The sequence below is a fragment of the Botryllus schlosseri genome, chromosome 12 (assembly GCF_051294905.1).
Source record: "Botryllus schlosseri isolate E-star chromosome 12, Bs_hap1, whole genome shotgun sequence".
NCBI classification, from domain to species: domain Eukaryota; kingdom Metazoa; phylum Chordata; class Ascidiacea; order Stolidobranchia; family Styelidae; genus Botryllus; species Botryllus schlosseri.
The window spans coordinates 24,419,789-24,439,342 of record NC_137247.1 but is presented as its reverse complement, the minus strand read 5'-3'; the positions used below and the strand labels follow the sequence as shown (position 1 = coordinate 24,439,342).

The following is a 19,554-nucleotide window of genomic DNA, read 5'->3' as shown; positions in this document are numbered from 1 at the left end:
ACACTTGCTTAAGTACTGTTCAAACCCCTCATTTAGAAAGGAAAAAAAAAAAGAAGAGCCAACCCTTTCCTGTGAATGGAAATATCAGGAGGAAACAAGACTTCCACCCAATGTCAACATAGAGTATCTGAGTTGAGATTGGAGTATTTGGTTGTAATGAGGCACTACTGCCCGAAAAGGCGGAAACACAAACTTAAATAAGAGATAAATAAAGAAGAACCTGTCACACTTGCTTAAGTACTGTTCAAACCCCTCATTTAGAAAAGAAAAAAAAAAAAAAAAAAAGAAGAACCTCAAAACCCCCAGACCGGAGCAGGCACCTATGCCAGATGTAGAGAGGGCCTGCGATGGTCTGGGTATCCGGAGAGCCGCATAAAAAAAAATAAGCATCGTATTGTGAGCCGTGAGCCCTTGCGATGTGTTGACCCTTACATATTGAACCAGACTCTCCAAGCACTCTCACACCCAGGACGAGTATGGCCGCCAGGCTTTCATAGTCCGAAACCGGGATCTCGCCAGCTAGACTGGTCAGTATCCCAGGCACAAGTATGGTAGCGGCGGGACAAGCCTCCACAGACGCCCCCAGCCAAAGCCTGCTTGTGCCAGCTCTTTGGAGCCAACAGGGCAGGTTTTTTCGCCGGGTCCTCCGGTTTTTTCCCGCAAAACCCCTGTTGGTCGCACCGTATACCCGAAGAGAAACTAAAGAAGAAAAAAGACGAACCGTAGTAACTATGGGTTCTTCGTGTCCTTTTCGACACTTAGTAACCCTATTACCATCGGGGATTTCCTACAGCTGGGTGGAATATCTCAGCTGTAGTCACAACTATCCCCACGGGGGGAGGTTGGCTGTGGCCCCTCCAGACCCCTATAAAAAAAAAAAAAAAAAATGAATAAAATATTACAAACACTAATAGAACCGGTGTCATACTTATATGTTCTGTACTATATCTGGATGAACAGTTGCAATTCCAGTATAGCCGCTCTCTTGCCATCAGCGAAGTCATTCGAGAAATTTTCGCATTGCCTTGGTCTCTTTGAATGCAGTCTCATATGCCTGAGAAATGTGAGAATACTCGATTGGTCGATTGCATTCCAGGAAGGTTACCAGATGTCTATAGCCAGCTGATCGTTTAGTTTCATTTTGTGCTGATCTCGGTTGCAAGCTAGTGCATTCGTTGAGTTACAATAATGGTCCTGTTTCGAAGGTAGCTTTATGTGTTGATTCGAAATTACGTATAGCATCTCTAGCTCTAGCGTTTCGCTCGAAGAGACCTCTTGCAATATTGAATTTGTTTGTATTGGCTCCTTATCATGATGACCGATCAAGGTACAAAGTGAGTTGTGCATTATTAAACCACCGATTGGTGGAATAAGATATAGATTATGATGTATACTCGAGTAATCGGTAGCCTATATAAACCATGCATGTTTGATATCAGTATCGTAATACATTGCGTCTGCGATGATTGCATTTGCAAATTATTAGGTAGATATGTGGCCTTATGTAATTGTAGCTACGCTGTGAGCTCATTGCAATAGTCACGGCTTGAAGCATACATTCGACCACATAACTGTATTGGCAGGCCGTGTAATTTTTGGCATATGCCAAAACTGCCAAAAATAACTTATTTTTGGCATTTTTCGATTTTTATTTTTGTCACTTTTGGCATCGTCCTGTAAATAGATAGTTTCAGCCTCAAATTAGTCACAAAAACGCTTTATTTGGGCTAGTTTGTCAAAAGACACCACAAAATGTGCAGCAGCCACGTATGATCAGTGCCTACAAACAAGAAGAAGAAAAAACCTAACGATTTCAAGGTTATTAATATCAAACGAAAACACAAAATGTGCAGTATCCATCGGAATCGGTGCCAATAAGCGAAAAAAAAGAAAAGCCTAACAAACACGGCCAACAGCTGATTGTTACAGCTGTTGAATAGACTTAAATCGTTTACACTGTAACAGTGCTTCCAAACTCAGGTCAGCTAAGTTTCTCCTAGATTCATTTCTCGCCCAGCGAATCTGGGAAATATCGGCTTCAACAGTAGCCGTTGAGGGAAAGAATGTTGCCAGTCATCCACAAAAGGTCTTCAGAGCTTTAAAATCTTTGGAGGGCCGAACCGGCTTCCAAGCATCATGCAAAGAGATCACTTCGCCAGTGCCATCGATCTCATCGCGGAAAGAATTTTCTTCCCGATCCTTTTCCAGGAGTTTCCTGTGTTGTCTCTCGAAACATTCTATTTAGTAGCCCGACTATCATTTCTCCTTCAGTCTACCGATATATTTTCGGAGGACTTTTGTCACTTCAGGTGGCTTTAATATTACCAACTCGCATGGAAGAGTCCTCTGGGAAGGATTGCTTGTTTAAGAACATTGACGCAACGAGACTGTCTGGCTATAGAATGTATACGTGGAATGGCAACGAACGATTTTGGAGCTTCGTTCCGCTTCGCTGAAGCTTTACTCAGACTTATTTTACGGCAGCTATTGTAGGATTTCTGGCAATCCAAAAGTTGTCTTCCAGAGCTCAGAATTTACTGAATATGGTCTTCATCGAAAGCTACTGTCGCACTGATTCCGAAAACATCAATCATATATGGTCAGGCTCCGTACTTAGATGAAAAATCACCCTCAACATCTAAAATCTGCATCGTTCAGAACAATCGGATGATCGCAAAACAATGACCATAACAATGACCCATTGCGGCTCTTCGATTGTTCGGACAATGCCGATAATTCAGACTTGTAGGGCGAATTCTAAGTGGTTCAGTGCCTGATCATATTTTCATTTACATTTTCGGAGTCAGTGTGGCAGTAGCTTTCGATCAAGACCAGATTCAGTTAATTCTGAGCTCTGTAAGATGACTTTTGGATTGCCAGAAATCCTACAGTAGCTGCCGTAAAATAAGTCTGAGTAAAGCTTCAGCTAAGCGGAACGAAGCTGCAAAATCGGTCGTTGCCATTCCACGTTTACATTCTATAGTCTGGCAAAACGAGACTATGCAGCTCAGAAATAGCCAGACAGTTTGTTGCGTCACAATGTTCAACTCGATCACAATGCAAAAATCGTGGTGGATTTTGGGGGCCCCAGTTCCATGAGCAGAACATAATTTATATTTTAATAATCAGTACTGCGGCAGCTTCTCATTGATACCCGTTTTATCAAATTTAGCGCTCGACAAGCCGGTCAAAAAGGGCCGTAAAATTGCCTTTGGACAAATGGAAAGTATGACGTAAACCAAATGCAGTCAGCCGTTCAATCTCGCTGTGCCCACACCATTTAGCACACCATGCTTTCACCCCTAATAGGTGGGCTGGACCCAGATTAAGAAACCTGCCTTTCACAAACGCTCTTCTCGCTTGTGACGCGGTCCTGTCAACACAAGACCATGAACGAAATACACTATTTGAGTTTGGAAAACTTCCCAAAGGATTTCGTTACCGTGGTATAGCTCTGCATCGTCAATTTTAATTCTTGCTTAGCCATACCGAACTCTATTTTCACACAGGATTACTAGAATCGGCGGCAGGAGCGGAATCATTATATGTATTGCCAATGATGCTGCTTAAGTAGCGATAATACTGCTAAGTCAGGGGCGGGCAACTTCTCTAGTCGGCGGGCCGGATATAGGAAAATTAGGTACTTGGCGGGCCGGATTGCTGAATCGATAGATTGTTCACCCATTTATTCAATTATACAAGGAATAAATCGTATTTAAAGAATGTATTTTAACGACAGTAATGTCATTTCGAAGCGATTTATCGCCGATAATGACAATGTGGAGTTGAGAACCGAGGCCTAGTTCTCAAAGTTTTTTAACACGCCTCCTTTTTGATGGTGAAAAATTCATCGCCCTGCTTCAATATCATGATATCACAAGATATTAAAGACATAAGTTGATGAGAGAGTTCTCAAATATGAAATTCGTACAATAGACAGAGTAATGACCATAAATCGCGCGGAGCGCGAAAAATTTTCCGTCAACTGTGACTTCCCGCCACTTTCAGATACTTTCCCGTCCCCCAGCTTGAGAACCGCTGTCATACATGCACCGCCATGTCTGCTTCTCTCTGACCAATCAACACAAGGTGCAATCCTAAATTATGATTTCAAGACGTTCGATAAGCCCGGTACCCCAAATTTAGTAGGTGGCGAGATAGCGTAGTTGTATAATCCACAGCTACAAAACCAATGTGTTGTGGATTCGAGTCCGAATCCAGAATTCCTATCTTAGAGTTGGAGCATTATCTAGGCTCCTCCTCGATATCTAATCGGCATAATTATTAAGATGTAAGCCTATCTCCCAAAAGCCTGACTGGACGTCTGCCGTGCTACCAGCAGTTGGCGGTTACGGAATGAAAAGTAAAAAATATCTGCCAGGTGTAAATGACCATTGTGGACGACTAACACCATGATTACCTCAAACAACATTAGGGATGAGTACATAGTTAATGCTGACAATGCAAGTCTTTTCGCTTCGACGAATTTACCGTAAGCTCCACTCTCGCACGCTGCGCAGTGCGCACATCAGGATATAATAACACACAGTCACTAAAATTTGACGTAGTAAACAAGTTGTGGGAAATCTCGGGAGACTGCTGGTGGGCCGCGGGCCATATTATCATGTAAGACGTAAATCTGTCCGCGGGCCGGACAAAATGCCGTCGCGGGCCGGATCCGGCCCGCGGGCCGTATGTTGCCCACCCCTGTGCTAAGTGATGTAAATATATAATATGTTAACTTCTAAGTAAGGATGGACAAATTTGAGTGTCTGAGTTACTACGTTCTGTATGGTGTACTTGGCTTCGAGTTGAGTCGAGAGTTCAAGCATTATATTCACACGTCATAACAGTATGGAAGATGTGGAAAGTTCTATCACAAAGAACGTGCGTAGTTAATGTGGTATTTTATCGATCATGCTTATATCATTGCACGCTCTGGCAATGCTGTGGATGGATCATGATGACACAGTTTTGTCGTTTGCACTAGCGTGCGTAGCTTCATATACTATAGTGCTACATGTTTCGTATGCTGCTATACGACTGATCTGTGTTTACAAGCCTTACAACGTGTAAAATACTATCGAAACTTTAACTAGGGTTGACATATTAGCTCTGAGGGGCGACGCGGGCATAATTTCGAGGATCGGAAAATCCTTTTACACTACACTACACACATTTTATCGTAATCAAACGTTGCTGTTGTGTTTTTTGTTGTTGTATTCGTGATGGTTCTCGACTAACTAATGATCATCCACACCAGGCCAATTTTCTTCGTCGTTTTTATTCCGTAGCTGCCGACTTGAAGCACGGCCCACTTTTAGAATTTTGCACGGATGATATGGCGAGGAGGAGCCTAGATAACAGTGCGGTGCGCATCGATAAATTCTCTCGCCCGACTCCGATCCTGTTTTTCAATTCTCTGGTCCGGCTCCAGTTGTATCAGGAAAAGTACTGATCCGGATCCGGCTAAAAATGAAAAAGTCCGGGCGGATATCCAGTCCGGCTCCGGTCCATGATCCTCCCTACAGGTTATTGTGGTTCTGTTAAGTTTATAAATATACCTCGTTTATATTCGCACTGGTTTGGCGGTCACATGCGTACGGTTGGCTGGTAGTTATTTTATTGCAAAAGTCATTCTTATCAATAAATATTCTAGCGGCATCAAAAAAGTACTGATCCGGCTCCGGCCTAAATTGAAAAAGTTTGTAAGGATATCCAATCCGGTTCCCGTACATGCTCGCACTAGATCAACATCCAACAACTATTCAAGTAGGAATTCCGGAGTCGACCTTGGTCGGACTCGAACCCGCTACCAATTGTTATTTCATCTGTGGATTGCACTACTACGCCATCTCGCCACGTACCCAACGTTATTTGGTGACTAAAGCGATGTAGCTTCGTTTAGAATCTTCTTTCAGCAAAACTCCCGAAGAGTTCAAGCAACTATACAAATTCGACAAACCCGACAAAAGCGACGAAATTGCATTTATTTGCCGGTCCGGGCGACAGACGAAACTGGCTTTGGCGGAAATGCTCAGGATGGGATATTCAAGGTGATGAGACCGCCATGGCCTGAAAAAATTTTGCTATCCTCGCAACAACTTTATCAAGACATGTGCTTTGTATTACCTTATTTTAAGACACTAACTGCAGACTGGTATCTATCAATCCGTAGTAATAGTTGACGGTTACCTAACTATAAAGTGTTTTAAATGCAACCCTACTGCCACGTTGGCAGGAGGTTAGTTTGGCTGGTTCAATCCCTGCCATTCCCAACTCGAAACACCGTACGTCTGAAATGCCAATTCGATCTCTAATATTTTTAGCTAACATTTGCAATTCAGAGAAGATTACTATCAATTATAGTTGAACGTTTGTTCTAGTTAGTTACAAATTTACAAGAGTCGTTGGTTCATATTTCTAGTTACAGTTAGGCGTTTTTTTAAAGTGAGTAGCTTATTTATAGTTCTAGCGTATAACTTCGAAGATATAGTAGTCTGCATAAGTCTGACTAACGGAAACAATGTCAGTTTTATTGACGCGATGACAAATATGCCGGAGTAAAATAATCACTTGCACCAATATATGCTATCTCCAGCACGTCAAGTCTTATATATATCCTGTTGCACCGATACACAGCATTCAGGGCCTTGAAAACAGTTCGTTTGTCCTAATCTCGTTTTCTTCGCAACCAGATCTTCTCACTTTGATGGAGGCACAATGAGGTTATTGAGGGATCACCCGGAAATAGTAGTGAAGAAAGAAGAAAAAAGTCCAGTTTCATAGTCTATTTATTCCATTGTCCTATTTCCTCGCCAGATCTGCCGCGTTGGGTAACGCATACGTTTGTTATCAACAGTTCCCAAGATTGCAATCACCAACCCGTGCGAAAACAATTGTTTAAACTATCGGAAAATATTGGTGGGATGTTATTAGATTTCTATTTAATTCCCTGTACTAACTACCTTCTGTCGCAGAAGAATCTACATACATAGTTTAAAATAGAATCAGTCGTCTCGAAGTCTCGAAAGCTTTCACGAACTTCGAAATTTTATGTTCTGCGATATTAATAAAAACGGATTTCACAGCATTATAACACACACGGCTGCATTTTCTGGCAACGATGATGAATAACTGAAACTCTTGATAAAATCAGCATAAAAATTTTGATATCAACGGAAAAACTACAATTTGGCGAATATACTCAGTATCCGAAACAGTGTATGTACGAATCTCCGAGTGATATTTATGATCGGTTCCATGGCATGTATATCAATTATTTTAGGGAAACCCTGCTCCCTGTAGTTTAGTATATTTTCATTTCGTGTTTTATTTGATTTTAATGGATATCCCATCTGTTTTATGTGAGTATAGAAACCCACAACAGTGTAAATAGCCACAACTATGCCACTTACACGAGGTAGGCCTACTTGTATATTCACCAAATTTGTGAATTATTATTGTGTCTTAACGATTATATCACATCAAATCGGATGCAGATTTGTTTGCGTGTGTAGATAGACGTAGTAACCGTGTAAGACGCAGAAGTTGTGGATAGCAGGTAACAACTAGAACAGAGGTCTCAAACACGCGACCCGCGGGCTGCATGCGGCTCGCCATGGCATTGTCTGCGGCCCGCGACGACATTTTAGATTTATATTAATTTGACATTAAGTGTCACATATATCTTTTCGGGTTATAAAGTGAAAATTCCATCTTAAATTGCTCCGAAAGCCTGAAACTATTCATCAAACTTCACTCTCACATCAATTGCAAACGCTACCATGCAGTGGAAGATTCAGTATTTCGCCACATTTCCAATTCATGATGACAGAACCTGACCCTTGGTGACTGAAATTTGGCAGTTGGACTTGGACGCGACCTTCTTTAGAATTACTAGTCGGGCTAACTTGATGGCAAAATGAAAATGACTCCAGTGGACTAGGAGTGACTCCGAATGCCATGAATTTGTCGGAATCATGGACGCAACAAGCTAACAGCTTATCAGGGGAATACTAATCGATCAGAAGGTCGCAGCTTGGTATTTCGCTTGGCAATCTGTTAGTTACATCTTTGGTCGCTAAACAATGTTACTAGGGCCACTTAAAAGTACCCAGTACCGTAGTGGTACGCTCCAACGATGTAACATCAATAGGCCGATCGGCGTTCCGAAATTTCAATCACTAGGACACATTCATTAATATATTTATGTTACATTTATATTTTTTATGCTCCTATATTTGAATATATTTGGTCATTAGATTAATAACCTACTTTTTAGAAGTATACATGAATCCTGGATTGGAATTACAATGCTAACTTAAAAATGTTTTGATATCAGATCAGTATCTATATTATCAATCTGTTAAGTTCAAAATATTCATAGTAGCTGCAAAATTATAACCCGACAGCTTGATAGCATCATAGATTTGTCCGCCCACATGGTGTCTATATCTTATGATTGATATATATCAAGTACAACAACAATTCTATTCAAATAGGTATAAATGTGATGATTCTTTTCGTGCCAGACCTAAATTGATATAAGAGTAAAACACATTTTGACGAAGAGTGTTTACTGTCAGTCTGCTGGATCGGCTCACTTCCAATAGGACAATTCATTCCCTCCAAATAAAGCCTACTTGGAAAGACAAAGAATACCCCTATAAAAGCTGCGGCCCGAGGCGTCGTAAAAACTGGGAAACTGGCCCGCGAGCACATTTGAGTTTGAGACCTCTGAACTAGAAGCAATCGCTTTTACTACAGCTCGGCAGATGTGTAATGTTCTCTTGTGGTTTGAGACGTTTGCGAGACAGATCACTGTCGCGACTCAATAGCAGCGGAAGCCGTCATAGCTCAGTGGTTAGAGCACTGGTCTTGTAAACCAGGGTTCGTGAGTTCGATCCTCACTGGTGGCTCGAGTTGTCGTGGCCGAGTGGTTAAGGCGACAGACTAGAAATCTGTTGGGCTCTGCCCGCGCAGGTTCGAATCCTGACGACAACGTATTTTGTCCAAATTTGAAAAAGATTTCGCAGTTTTTTATGATTTGCGTGGGGATTCCGACATTCATGTATAATTCATGTCATGCGAGGAACAGAAGTAGGTAAATGAAGAATTTTTGCACGAAATTCTATAATCTGTGGTACTATCAATGTTCCCTGATTCAAGCTGTTCGCGGCAGCTTGACAGGAGTGAAGAAAAAAAAACATTTTAGAGAGTATCGAAGTTCAGTGTAACCAACTGAAAACCGACACACGCAGCTGGTTCGCGCCGACAATGTCGTCTACATCTTAACATCATAACCTATCACCAGCGATTGTGATGAAGTGTTCAAGTTAAGCCAACTTGCAGCAGTTTTTGGTCTTGGTTCTATTTTAGAGTTCAACCACTTTCACGTCAAATTGACATCTTTTGACTCACAGAAGTATTCGAACTAGAATTTTATTTATTTTTTTCACAGTAAAAGGTAGTATCATGCTTGGCTTATGAGTAAAATTATCGCAACACCTAGCCGTGTATCTAGGTAACTTTATACATTCTGGAAAATCGCAGCTAGTTGTGTACTGCTTTAGTCGCCTTGTAATTCCGAAAATAGCCTCTACTTTCAGAAACCAATTACCTGAGTACTATTCAATTTTTCATTTTCTACTCCTATGAGTAGTGCTGATGTGTTTTTCAAATCGCCACTTCTAATTGCGATGAGTATCACTACTTCAAGCATCCTGTCCATCCCAGACTATATAGTAGCCTACTGCCAAGAAATAGTTACCCAGCAGAATAGTTGTATATTGTATAGAAGCTAACACAGCTGTCGTTTGAGTGCCTAAGACCATTTGCTTGTATAGGAGCCTAGGTTGCAATTGCGAAAATCTAAATATCAAGAAACAGCTTTACATATGCAATTGCGGTGATCACTCGACGTAAACGTATTAACAATCTATAGATGTCAAACCTACCTTCCACTGTCTTGCATGCAGTCATAATATAAATAATAAAACAGACTGGAACCATCGATGATCACCGTCGAGTCGCATAGTTCCAAGTCGTCCGATAGTCCACGTCGATCAATGAGACCTTTCAAATACTTTATGCCCATAGTTCACGGAAAATCTATATATAGTAACCTGTATTGAGTGATAGAGTAGGATTGGTATAAGAACCCAAGTCAAAATGACCCGAATTCACCAGTGCTATCAGCATAAGATAACTGCATGTTTGGTTTCGTTTTATTTTTAATGTCATCTTTTCAAAACACCAGAATATCCATATATAATTGCAATAGTAATAGGTAGGTATCGAAACGACTTGGAGTAGTACTTCAATCCTACATCCGTTTTGGCCTAAAACAGGGTTCACCAACAGACAGCGGCTATAAGTTTAAGACTTCAGTAAAAGCACATTAAGATTTATATATAAATGCTGAGATAAATTACAGTTTCGCGAGGATGAACAAGTCACAATGCTATTGTACAATAATCTCACACAATAATCTCCACCAGTAGTGACTGTTTAATATGACCTTGCATGTAACAGAAGCCGGCTATCAATGATGAAGGGATGGTGACCGGTGACCAGATGGCAGAAAAACGTGTACAGAAGAACCTACAAAAAGCTTTTGTCTTCGTAGGACAGCGCACACATACTTCATATTTATCTTATGTCTAGCGTAGACCAACTGATACAATGATACAGTCGCGGTCTGTTTTAACCCAGACTTGGATGACAACAAAATTTGCAGGTATTTGGGATAGGCTGTTGATGATCTGTTCAAATGAGTTGCAAAAATCATCTGTAATGTCGCAACAGGTATAGGCTGAACTTTGCAGCCCATGAGTCCAGTCTGGCAAGGAAACTTATATTACCATGACTACACTACAAAAAAAAATAGACAAATTTGGTCTCAATGTCTCAAATCGATTTTTTACGAAAAAAATTATTGAAGACCAATTAGTCTTATCAAGCACTTTCTGGTCTCAAATCGATTTTTTACAAAAAAAGTCTTTAAGACCAATTAGTCTTACCAAGTACTTTATGTCTCAAAAGTAAGACACAAATTGATCGAAAATAGTAGCAGTGCCTTGGGGGCATCCTTTTCAATGTTAGGGTCGGAGCATAGGGTAAGCATGAGAGAGACCAGAATTTGCAGTGTTGGGATGATACTGAACAAAGGAGTTTACAAGATATTCACTACATATAGTTATCAAGGTACATGCCACTTACTACTCAGATGTACTATTCAGATCAATATATATATGGTTGTCTGAGTCGAAAATAGCATTTATGGTGAGTGGGTAAAATGAGACCAAAAATACTGCACAATTCGTCTTGAAAACAAGACCAAAAACCTGAAGCATCAAAAATTATCTCGATAAGCTAAATGTGTCTGTGAAGTCCTTAGAAAAGTATTGTCCCATGGTCTCTCTCTCTCTCACTCTCCCCCTTCACTCAGATCCTAACATTGAAAAGGATGCCTCCAAAGCAGTGCTTCTATTATCGATCAAGTTGGGTCTTACTTTTGAGATGGAAAGTACTTGGTAAGACTGATTGGTCTTCAAGACTTTTTTTGCTAAAAAATGATTTGAGACAGAATGTACTTGGTAAGACTAATTGGTTTTGAGACTTCTTTTTCTAAAAAATCGATTTGAGACCAAATTTGTCTAATTTTATGCTCTTGGCCTATGTCAACTTTCCGGTCTCATTTTCAAGACCACAAACCATGTTGTTTCTTGATTAGCGAAATCCGACTTGAAAACAAGACCAAAAATACTGACACATCAAAAACTGTCTTGATAAGCCAGTTATGTCTTATGCTTTTGGCCCATGTCAACTTTCCGGTCTCAGTTTTAAGACCACAAATCATGTAATTTCTTGATTAGTGAAATTTGTCTTAGAAACAAGACCAAAAATACTGACAAATAAAAAGCTGTCTCAATAAGCTTGTTATGTCTTAGAGCTCCTGACCCTGTTATGTCTTAGAGCTCCTGACCCATGTCAACTTTCCGGTCTCATTTTTAAGACAACAAATCATGTTGTTACTTGATTAGCGAAATCTGTCTCGAAAACAACACCAAAAATACTGACACATCAGAAATTGTCTCATTAAGCTAGTTATGTCTTAGAGCTCCTGACCCATGTCAACTTTCCGGTCTCATTTTCAAGACCACAAATCATGTCATTTCTTGATCATCATCATCATCATTGGTTTATTAGCAATTTTATCAGTTCAATACACCACAAAAAATGCGATACAATGAAAAGACAGGAAGATGTCGAAGCGACAAGGAGTAGTCTATGGAATCTGACACCCACCTTGGCCTAGGCGATGTAAAGAGGAGGCATGCACACTGAATGAAAGTAAAGAAGATAGTATAGAAAAAGAAAGCGACAATAAATAGGGCGGCATGTCATGGGAAGCGAGATCGATAGGTCAGTCGTGGTCCGGTAATCTTGAGGATGGACTGTATTTATTTAGTAGTAATTGCTTGTATTTCGACTTGAATGTGGACATGCTCGTCGACTGTCGGATGGCCGGCGGGATACTGTTCCACACATCAGGTCCGGCATATTTGATAGAGCGATGATCTTTTCGGCCGATCATATGATATTTGGACGACGTGGACGCGCGTGTGTTGTACTTGTGCGCTTTTGATTCCGAGGTAAAGAAGTCATTGAAATATTCGGGGCAACGACCGCAGTGGAACTGATACATAAACTTGGCGATTTCTAGTTTCCGCATATCTTCTATGTTTAGGACGCCGAATCTATTCAGCAGCGACTTGTTGGATGGGCAGCCAGGCCCCTTTGGGGCCCTAGCTATGATTCGGAGTACTTTATGTTGTAGTTTTTGCAGTGGCTTGAGTGCAGTTTTACTGGCAGCCCCCCAACAGAGGATGCCATAGTGTAACTTCGATTGGATTAAGGATTTAAAGAGTATCAGAAGAACCCATGCTGGCATGAGGCGCCTAAGGCTGTAGAACAGGCCGCACTTCGGTGATAATTTAGTTTCTAGGGACTGAATATGACTCTTCCAGGACATGTTCGAGTCCAGTAAAACCCCGAGATATTTGGCATTATCTGTGTTGGAAACGGGCTGACCAGCGATATTAACGGTTAGGTTATTTTTTGAATTTACCGTCAGCAATTGCGATTTCGAGGCGTTTATGCAAAGGTTGTTCTGGGCCGTCCACTCATGGACTTTGGGCATTTGGTCACCAGTCAGGGCATCCAGCTCTGCCGTCGAAGATGCTGAAGAGAGGAGGTGAGTATCATCAGCGAACAGTGTGGTGTTCAATGAGGAGGTTTCAAAAATGTCGTTGACATATAAGGTGAAAAGGACCGGTCCAAGTACTGAGCCTTGGGGCACACCACAGGTCACCAGGTGAGGAGAGGACAAGGTGTCTGAGATCGCAACCATTTGTTGGCGTCCAGTGAGGTAACTTTTCATGAGCTCAAGTTGTGGGCCCCGAAGTCCGTAACGCGCCAATTTCGAGATGAGAATTTTATGATCTACGCAGTCAAACGCTTTTTTTAGATCGAGAAAAATGCTACATCCCACATTTCGCTTCTCTGAGATATCATAATACTGTTCGGCCACTGTTAGGAGGGCATGTGCGGTTTCGTGTTTGTTTCGGAAGCCAAATTGTTGAGGGGAAATGACAGACATTTTGGCGAGGAATGAGGACAGGCGGGAGAGGAGCAACTTTTCGAATACAACCCCGATGCATGGGAGAACGGATATCGGACGGTAGTTGGTGACATTAGTTCTATCCCCAGCTTTGTGTACAGGGACTATGGCTTTTTTTAGATAGCTTGGGTAGACTCCATTTTCTATCATGAAGTTGAAAAAATGGGCCATATATTGACCGATATGCATGCTTATCATTTTTAAAAACCATGGTGGGATTTGGTCATAGCCGTCGGCCTTGTGCGATTTCAGTTTGTGGATAGCTACTTCTACTTCGTATTTGGTCGTAGGTTCAAGCACAATTGACTGGGATATCGATCTCACCTCTGACCTGGCCGACACAGGTTTTGTAATAGAAGAAGCAATATTTGGGCTTACGTTACAAAAATATTCATTGAAGTAATTCGCGATGGCCGCCGGGTCTGAAAGCTTGTTTCCGGTGTCCAAATTCACAATTTCCGAAACAGACTTATGGCCTTTTTTTCGATGTAGGAGAGAGTTAAGTCCTGACCATGTTTTTCGAGTGTCCTTTATGTGTCTGTTGAAAAATCTCTCATTGTACTTTGCTTTTGCCTTGGAAATGAGATGCACGGTGCGATTCCTGAAACGTCGAAATCTTTCTCGTTCATGTTCTGGGCAGTTCTTGGTGTCTAATCGGTTATGCCACCGGTTACGTTTACGGATAAGTTGAATCAGCTTTGTGGTCATCCACGGATTTCGCTTCAATTTTCTTTGACTTCTCGAAAGGCGCTGTAGAGGTGCAAATTGTTCCAGCAGTGATTTGATAGCAGACATAAACTCTACAAATTTTTCGTCAAAGTTGTTTATCGAGATGTGGGGGATGGCTGATGTTTCAAATTGATTGAATGCGGCATCATCGAGCGCTTCTTCGTCCACTAACTCTCGTCGTCTGCAGAGGTGATATGTTTCGGGGGGTATCCTTTGTTGTTCTTGTGATAGAAAACCGATATGGTTGTGGTCACTGATTTTTGCCGAAATGTCAAATGGAATGATTTCCATGTCGCGCGAGTTGGTATATATGTGGTCAATCAAAGTCCTTGACTTATCGGTTATTTGTCTTAAAAACAAGACCAAAAATACTGACACATCAAAATCTGTCTTAATAAGCACAATATGTCTTGTGAGATGCGTTTTATTGGTCTCATTTTTAAGACCAAATAATTGTGACCATTATATATGGTCTTAAACAGCTGAATCAGTCTCAATTTTAAGACCTCAATTGATCAGTGAGACTGAAATTGCTGAAAATGAGACCAAATCATCCTCATTTCTTGAATTTGAGACCAAATCTGTCTAATTTTTTTTGTAGTGTAACTTTATATCACTAGATTCATAAAATAGGCTTAGACAGTACTGAAGCCATTTAACTACACAAGAGAGTTGAGTGGTTTTGGTTTACTATACCGGTAGTCAACTTCTCGCGACCCATTCGATATTGTCGATACACGCTCTGAAACAATATAACTAACGCCCGTACGTAAAATAACTAACCTATAGATAACTAACCTACTGAAACATACTAAAACATACTAAAACGTCCTACAGGGTTGGTGCGATGACATGCAAAATAAGGTCAAAAACATGCAAAATAAGGTCAGTAGCGACATGCAAAATAAGGTCAGTCACATGCAAAATAAGGTCAGTCGCGACATGCAAAATAAGGTCAGTCCGCGCATAAATCCAAATCTATACTTCAATTACTAATCCAACTTTTTTCTTATGAAAAATAACTTCAAAATATCTTTCCTGTATAACAGCCTACTTTCAACATTGAAATTCCTTCTCTATATCCTAAATCCCGAGATGTTTCAATTAAAAGATAATCATGATTATCTTGATAATGAAGTCAGTCGCATGTAGAATATTATTATCAGTCCGCGCATGAATCCAAATCCACACTTCAATTACAAATCCAATTCTTTTTTTTTAATAAAAAATAAATTCAAAATATCTTTCCTATGTAGTAATTTCATGATTGACATTCCCCAGCTATATCCTAAATCTGAAGATGTTTCAACCAAATGTAATCAGACGATTCTTACGATTACGGGGTGAGTCGCATGTGGAATATTAACAGTCCGCGTATAAATCCAAATATTTACTTCAAATCCTACTTTTTTCTTATGCCACTGACCTTATTCTGCAATCTGCATGTCGCGACTGACCCTATTTCGCATGCCACTGACCTTATTTTGCATGAGACTGACCTTATTTTGCATGCGGCTGACCTTATTTTGCATGTGACTGACCTTATTTTGCATGTCGCGACTGACCTTATTTTGCATGTCGCGACTGACCTTATTTTGCATGTGACTGACCTTATTTTGCATGAGACTGACCTTATTTTGTATGTGACTGACCTTATTTTGCATGTGACTGACCTTATATTTTGCATGTCGCGACTGACCTTATTTTGCATGCGGCTGACCTTATTTTGCATGTGACTGACCTTATTTTGCATGAGACTGACCTTATTTTGTATGTGACTGACCTTATTTTGCATGTGACTGACCTTATATTTTGCATGTCGCGACAGACCTTATTTTGCATGCGGCTGACCTTATTTTGCATGTGACTGACCTTATTTTGCATGTCGCGACTGACCTTATTTTGCATGTGACTGACCTTATTTTACATGTGACTGACCTTATTCTGCATGTCGCGACTGACCTTATTTTGCATGTGACTGACCTTATTTTGCATGTGACTGACCTTATTTTGCATGTCGCGACTGACCTTATTTTGCATGTGACTGACCTTATTTTGCATGTGACTGACCTTATTTTGCATGTGACTGACCTTATTCTGCATGTTGCGACCAGACATGGGGTAATCGCGATTAGTAATCGTAATCGATTACGACGATTACAGCATTTTCAAGTAATCGTAATCGCAATCGATTACATTCGAAAAAATCCCGAAGTAATCGTAATCGTAATCGACTACTTCCCATATTTAAATGATTTCTTCGTGAAAGAACGATTACTTTTTATTTGTACAAGGACTGTGACATAAACTGAACACTCGTGAACAAGGAAAAGATAATATACCAGTTATTGAGAGCACAAACGTCTGATTTTTAAATGCCACTGTTCATTATTACGTCAGAGGTAGCCTATTAGCTTTGCTCGTCTTTGCGTAGGAAGTGTCCACACATAGTAAATAGATATTCGATGTACATTAGTGTGATTGTAAGAAACCCACCGTGCTGTATATCGGTTTATCAATACATTTCAGACGCCACTACCTCGCATCAGGATAATTAATCATAATCACCTCTCTGCCTAAGTTAAAATAGCAACTTTTGTATTGATGTTTGGTTATGCTTAGTTAAACTATAGAATGTAATAGTTCTAATTCTTGAGTTAAGTGCAGTTTCACCATTGCTGCTTGGCGAGCAGTAGACCTATATGGTACGAACATACAGCAGACAAAGGTTTAAAATTTTGTACTCGTCAAATAAAACATTACGGTTTCCACAACGAAGCATTAAAATCAACAGCTGCTGATATGTATCATAACTGGGCCGTTGTTTTGCCGTTTCTCGTAATGGCAGCTTGCATTACATTATCTGCATTAAGTTGAAGGCAGAATTTTATGTTCTCTTTCTGTTATTCTCATATTATTCTACTCAAAACGGGTGCCAATCGGTATTTCACAATTCTTCACTGAACATTTGGACTTGCCACCATAGCCATCGGCTTATATACCATGTTAGCGTTGGTTGTAGCTAGAATCAGGATCAAAACAGCAAAAGCGTCCCCCAACCAAACTTTGGTATTGGGCCCCCATAGGGTAGTCAATTTGAAGTTGACGATTTAATTTCGTCAATAGTATTGGTAATTGCATTATATTGAGTTTTTAATCCTATCTCAGCGCCCTAAGGTCAGATTTACCTGAAGAGCGGGGGGGGGGCGTAATTCATAATCATAACATCTGGTATATTGCAATAATTAATGTATTGTATGTTGTTAATTCGTGACCTCCGGTCTGATATATAGCCAAAAGTAGTGGCCCGAACAACAGACTAACAGAAAAACTTGCGTGAGACGCACACACAAATTGCCATGTCTAACTAATGCTCCGTGGGTGCCCGGGTGGCATTTGCATCGTGGGCTCGGATTGGAAGGAATGGACTGCTAGTCACGCCCACTCGGCGCGGCTACTAACAAATGGACACATACGCTAAGTTTTGGCCAATGTCTTTTTAATAGCACACTTCGTGAAGTCTCATGTTGGCCGAAACTGCATAAGTCTTTTGATGTGTCGAGGAGCGGTATTGACTGGCACCTAAATGCCTATATCTATGAATTATGCAATATGCATGCTTTATTTCTTGATGGGGAGACGTATATATATTTCGAAATCAAGTTATCTAGAGACATTTAAATCGCAAAGCTCAAAGAGAAATTCGAAGTTAATGAAATCTCTCGAAAATACTCTATAATTTATGTTGGTTTACAAAATACTTTTGAGTCCCCTCCAACCACACTCCCCACCCTATTGGGGAATTGGGGGTGCGGCAGTCATGGACATGGCAAGAATGCAAATCATTGGGTGCGATAAACCGTCCTCTATAAAATGGGCTATGGGTACATTATGACGTAACAAGGAAATGTCCCATCGTTTTTAAAGACAGTTGTTATATCATTGGGCCTTTCCAGCGCAACCCATGTATTGTCTTCCAATATAACTACTACCATGCAAAATAAATGTAATCGTGAGTAATCGTGATTAGTTTTCAAATGTAATCGTAATCGTAATCGACTACTTCCCGATTTTGCTGTAATCGTAATCGTAATCGTAATCGCGTGATTCAGAAGTAATCGTAATCGCAATCGATTACATTCATGAAGTAATCACCCCATGTCTGGTTGCGACTGACCTTATTTTGCATGTGACTGACCTTATTTTGCATGTGACTGACCTTATTTTGCATGTCGCGACTGACCTTATTTTGCATGCGGCTGACCTTATTTTGCATGTGACTGACCTTATTTTGCATGTGACTAACCTTATTTTGCATATGACTGACCTTATTTTGCATGTGACTGACCTTATTCTGCATGTCGCGACTGACCTTATTTTGCATGTGACTGACCTTATTTTGCATGCAGTCCGCGCAAAAATCATAATTCCAAATCCAACTTTTTTCTACTGGAAATCAAAATATAAATTTTGTTACCTACACTACTTTTAACATTGAAATATCAAAATTCGAATGAAAATTCAGATATATGTCCCCGTGAAAATTGAAACTCCAAATATAGGGGAAGACTGGGAGCAATGTTACAGTGGTGGGTTGTTCCAGCCGTTACGAATAAAGTGGATATAAATGGTCAGGCCATTGTGTCATTATACCGCCTGCGTCAGAAAATCTTCATCCGTTGTTTCTGACTTTGTTTCGTTGGAATTGTTTGTAAAAATTTGCCTATCTGGAATGTTTCGAGTGTTTCATAATCTTAGGAATCTTATAATCAGCCATACTCATTCCGCGTTAAACATGATGAAAATTCCCTGTCCCTGAATTTCTATGTCATCATAATCATCGGTTTATTAGCAATTTTATCAGTTCAATACACCACAAAAAGGCGATACTATGAAAAGACAGGAAGATGCCGAAGCGACTTGGAGTAGTCTATGGAATCAGACACCCACCTTGGCCTAGGCGATGTAAAAATAAGGCATGCACACTGAATGAAAGTAGAAAAGATAGTATAGAAAAAGAAAACGACAAGAAACAGGGCGGCATGTCATGGAAATCGATAGGTCAGTCGTTGTCCGGTAATCTTGAGGATGGTCTGTATTTATTTAGTAGTAATTGCTTGTATTTCGACTTGAATGTG

At 40.5% G+C, this 19,554-nt stretch overlaps 2 protein-coding genes and 2 non-coding genes across 4 annotated transcripts in view; all 4 read left to right on the top strand.

Moving 5' to 3' along the window:
- LOC145452080 (thiosulfate:glutathione sulfurtransferase-like) overlaps positions 1 to 7,497 on the top strand; it is a 152,357-nt gene extending 144,860 nt beyond the window's left edge. Inside the window, exons 3-4 of the mRNA XM_080330299.1 lie at positions 5,909 to 6,056; positions 6,699 to 7,497. Of these exons, the coding sequence (XP_080186425.1) occupies positions 5,909 to 6,056; positions 6,699 to 6,789 (239 nt within the window). The 3' untranslated portion in view covers positions 6,790 to 7,497. The remainder of the gene's footprint in view (positions 1 to 5,908; positions 6,057 to 6,698) is intronic.
- LOC145452069 (tyrosine--tRNA ligase, cytoplasmic-like) overlaps positions 1 to 19,554 on the top strand; it is a 539,006-nt gene that overhangs the window by 5,594 nt on the left and 513,858 nt on the right. The gene's annotated exons all lie outside the window — the stretch shown is intronic.
- Trnat-ugu (transfer RNA threonine (anticodon UGU)) lies at positions 8,849 to 8,921 on the top strand. Its single transcript has one exon. It is a non-coding gene; the product is annotated as a tRNA-Thr (tRNA).
- On the top strand, positions 8,925 to 9,006 carry Trnas-aga (transfer RNA serine (anticodon AGA)). Its single transcript has one exon. It is a non-coding gene; the product is annotated as a tRNA-Ser (tRNA).